This window comes from Fulmarus glacialis, unplaced genomic scaffold (assembly GCF_000690835.1).
Source record: "Fulmarus glacialis isolate BGI_N327 unplaced genomic scaffold, ASM69083v1 scaffold34304, whole genome shotgun sequence".
In the NCBI taxonomy this organism is placed as follows: Eukaryota; Metazoa; Chordata; class Aves; order Procellariiformes; family Procellariidae; genus Fulmarus; species Fulmarus glacialis.
In genome coordinates, this window is record NW_009210493.1 from 2,796 (window position 1) to 3,240 (window position 445).

The 445-nt window shown below is 60.9% G+C and overlaps 1 protein-coding gene across 1 annotated transcript in view; it reads right to left on the reverse strand.

The window, feature by feature from the left end:
• LOC104076357 (polypeptide N-acetylgalactosaminyltransferase 6-like) overlaps positions 1 to 360 on the reverse strand; it is a gene marked incomplete at both ends in the record, with an annotated part of 2,683 nt that extends 2,323 nt beyond the window's left edge. The window contains one exon of the mRNA XM_009577190.1: positions 126 to 360. Within this exon, the coding sequence (XP_009575485.1) occupies positions 126 to 360 (235 nt within the window). The remainder of the gene's footprint in view (positions 1 to 125) is intronic.
• Between the last annotated feature and the right edge of the window lie 85 nt (positions 361 to 445).

The window sequence follows — 445 nt, forward strand, 5'->3', positions numbered from 1 at the left end:
CACGCTCAGCCGGTTCATTTTGCAGCCTTTGGGTCCGGACACGGCGTTCCCAGGGCTCATCCAACCTTTCCTACCATCACACCAGCTCCAAAGTGGATAAAAATCCCCTGCTGTGATGGGCTTACTTGATGGGGAAGGTCTCATCCTTCCTCCGCTGCCTCTCCTGGGGCGGGATGACCTCCCAGCCGAAAGTCAGGCTCCAGTCGAAGTTGCCCCGGCTGTGCTGTTTGCCGTTCTGGACCGGCTTGGAGAACTCGAAGGTGTTGAGATCGATGGTGGCGATGTCGGGGCTTACGACGGCCGTCGGCTCTTCGGCGATGCGGGACAAGAGGGGCTCCAGCCAGCCGTGAAAACACTCGCCTGGGACGCAGGGAAGGGTTGGCCACTGAGTGGAGACAACTTCACGCCCCTGGGACCCTCGGGAGGTGGTGGGTACTCACAGTGG